The sequence below is a fragment of the Poecilia formosa genome, unplaced genomic scaffold (assembly GCF_000485575.1).
Source record: "Poecilia formosa unplaced genomic scaffold, Poecilia_formosa-5.1.2 Scaffold705, whole genome shotgun sequence".
In the NCBI taxonomy this organism is placed as follows: domain Eukaryota; kingdom Metazoa; phylum Chordata; class Actinopteri; order Cyprinodontiformes; family Poeciliidae; genus Poecilia; species Poecilia formosa.
Genome location: NW_006800644.1, coordinates 81,049 through 84,284, shown reverse-complemented (window position 1 = coordinate 84,284; position 3,236 = coordinate 81,049). Strand labels below are relative to the sequence as shown.

At 32.8% G+C, this 3,236-nt stretch overlaps 2 protein-coding genes across 3 annotated transcripts in view; both read right to left on the bottom strand.

The window, feature by feature from the left end:
• Positions 1-3,159, bottom strand: part of LOC107834644 (gastrula zinc finger protein XlCGF57.1-like) — a 9,665-nt gene extending 6,506 nt beyond the window's left edge. The window contains exon 1 of the mRNA XM_016666312.1: positions 3,073-3,159. Coding sequence (XP_016521798.1) covers positions 3,073-3,159 — 87 coding nt within the window. The remainder of the gene's footprint in view (positions 1-3,072) is intronic.
• LOC107834646 (gastrula zinc finger protein XlCGF8.2DB-like) overlaps positions 1-3,236 on the bottom strand; it is a 31,497-nt gene that overhangs the window by 25,279 nt on the left and 2,982 nt on the right. The gene's annotated exons all lie outside the window — the stretch shown is intronic.

Sequence of the window (3,236 nt, the reverse complement as noted above, 5' to 3'; positions counted from 1 at the left end):
CTGATAATATTGTTTTGTTGTTCTTGCAATATTTAATAAAGTGCTGTTTGAATGAAAATCACTTCTGTCTCATTGGTAGCTAAGAGTGATAGCTCATTGGAGTAAACTCCTTGTTATCAATTAAATTTTTTCCATTATTATTCATTTATTTCACTCAGTTCACCCAAGTGAAACGCAGTATATAAAATAACACACAAACTAAAGTTTTCAAGCTTTTACAGTTAATTCAAAGGTTTAATGTTTTTTATTAAATGTTTTTATAAAACATTTAATGACTTTATTTACTAAACTTTTTAATAAAATGTTTATATTAAACTTTTAATGTTTAGCAAAAAGCTTTTATATCAGAAATGATAATTTCGTGCTGCCACCTACTGAAACACCTACATTGTTTCAGCTGTTGTAGAAATCAGTGACTCAGCTATTTTTCTACAATCTGTGCTGAATTAATTCCAGTGGATTTCAAACATTCATATGCTGGAGTGTGTTTAAACAGTCACATTCAATAACATGGAATATTAAGTTTATTTCAGTGGTTCAGTAAGTTCAGGGAGTGAAAATGATTTTTAAGGACATCATTTAAATTTACCAGCTTTAAAATGTACATATTTTTTGTCTCTTTTTATGGAGATATTGCATATAAGTATGACGATAACCAGAATGCCTTTATTGTTCTGGTGTTTTAAATCAATATTTTTTCAATTGTTTCTTCAGTGACCTTTCATGTTTTCACATGCAATATGAGACGTTTTTTCAGTAATTATATTCAAAATGTTGAAGTTAAATACAATAACCTAAAACACGTGGCCTCATACTGTTTTAAAATGAGTCAGAAACTACAAACTTAAGTGCCGACATAATAGCTGTGCGTATTATGTTCTAATTATACAGATCTATTCATACTCAATACATTAAAATATGAAAGAAATGTGGTGTTAACATTCAGATTAAGAGCATTTTTGGTAACTGATTTTAAGCATGTATTAAACATTGCTTTGTTTAAGCCTATGAAGTAAAATGTTTTTATTAATTCCTCTATCTAATCTTAAATGTCACGTTTTCATTAGATGAAACCAGAAATTTATCAAAATCTACAGAAATGCAGCAATGAATTGTGGGAAATACTCATCGTAAAAGAAAATGCTGTCTCAGCGTAAAGATGGAAATCGGACAGAAAATGGGCAAAGCGAAGGGCGGATGTGGAGAATGTGGGACGCACTGCGAAGCCTTCAACATGAACGCGCATTTGAGAGACGGACACTACGCAGCCGCAGTGAGCCGCTATCAACCCGCTTCTTTTTAAAACGTCCTCGACCCGATTCTCCACCGTCCTTAGAGGGAAAACCTCTCGTAAAGAAACAGATGTGAGAGGCAAGACGCAAATCCCAGNGAGCCTTAATGACCTGATTATTCTATTCAGGTGTGGTGCAGCAGAGGCTCATCTAAAAGTTGCAGGACACCGGCCCTTGAGGACTGGAGTTTGGCACAACAAACAAACAAACAAACAAACAAACAAACAAACAAACAAACAAACAAACAAACAAACAAACAAACAAACACTGATAATATTGTTTTGTTGTTCTTGCAATAATTAATAAAGTGCTGTTTGAATGAAAATCACTTATGTCTCCTTGGTAGCTAAGAGCTTGGTAGCTCATTAGAGTAAACTTCTGATTCATTTATTTTTTTTCCATTATTATTCATTTATTTATTTCACTACCTCAGTTCACCCGAGTGAAACGCAGAATACTAAATAATTACATACAAACTAATGTTTTCAAGCTTTTACAGTTAATTTAGAGGTTTTATGTTTTTATTAAATGTTTTTATAAAAGCTTTATTTACTAAAGTTTTTAATAAAATTTTTATATTAAACTTTTAATATTTAAAAAAAATTATATCAGAAATGATAATTTCGTGCTGCCACCTATATATATTAAACTTTTAATGTTTAATTAAAAAAACATGTGATCAGACACGGAAGCACCTTCGTGCTGCCACCTACTGACAACATCCTGCTACTACACCTACATTGTTTCAGCTGTTGTAGAAATCAGTGACTCAGCTATTTTTCTACAATCTGTGCTGAATTCATTCCAATGGATTTCAAACATTCATATGCTGGAGTATGTTTAAACAGTCACATTCAATAACATGGAATATTAAGTTTATTTCAGTGGCTCAGTCAGTGAAAATTAGTTTTAAACACATAATTTAAATTTACCAGCTGTAAAATGTATATATTTTTGTCTCTTTTTATATAGAGATATTGCATATAAGTATGACGATAACCAATGCTTCATTGTTCTGGTGTTTAAATCAAAGCTTTTTCAATTGTTTCTTCAGTGACCTTAATGTTTTACATGCAATGAGACGTTTTTTCAGTCAATTATATTCAAAATGTTCTAGTTAAATACAATAATCTAAAACACGTGGCCTTATACTGTTTTAAAATGAGTCAGAAACTACAACCTTATGTGCCGATATAATAGCTGTGCGTATTATGTTCTAATTATACAGATCTATTCATACTCAATAAATTAAAATATGAAAGAAAATGTGGTATTAACATTAAGATTAAGAATATCTTCGGTTACCTACTTCAAAGCAGGTATTAAGCATTCCTCTCTGTAAGCCTATGACGTAAAATGTTTTTATTAATTTGTCTATCTAATCTTAAGCCGCATTGAGCCGCTATCAACCCGCATCTTTTTAAAACGTCCTCGACCCGATTCTCCACCGTCCTTAGAGGGAAAACTACGGTGCCCGACAGGTGCAAATACACAGCAACAGAGAAAACATGCAAACAAAAAAAGACACGCGCACAAATGAAATGCAGCAAACATAAAAACAGACGCAAACAAAAAGTAAATGAAATGCAGCAAACATAAAAATAGACGCAAACAAATGAAAAGCAGCAAGGCTTAGCTTTAATCAGTCAAACCCATTTGCACAGGAATAAATTAAATACTTTAGTGAACAATTTTTTTTTACAGCTATTATGTGACTTAATATCTGTGTTCCACCTCCACTCATAGGGGAAAACTAGCGGGAGTTTTTATAACAATTTGCCGGGAAACATGGGTTCTCTCTCGGTGTGCCGAACCTGGAGCGCCTGGCCACCTGACGGCTGGCTGTTAATGCAGCGGGAGCAGACATCTCCGAAAACGTCGGATCAATATTGTAATTAAGTGATTTATTGATGAACCGAGCAGATATTTCTATACATCTACATT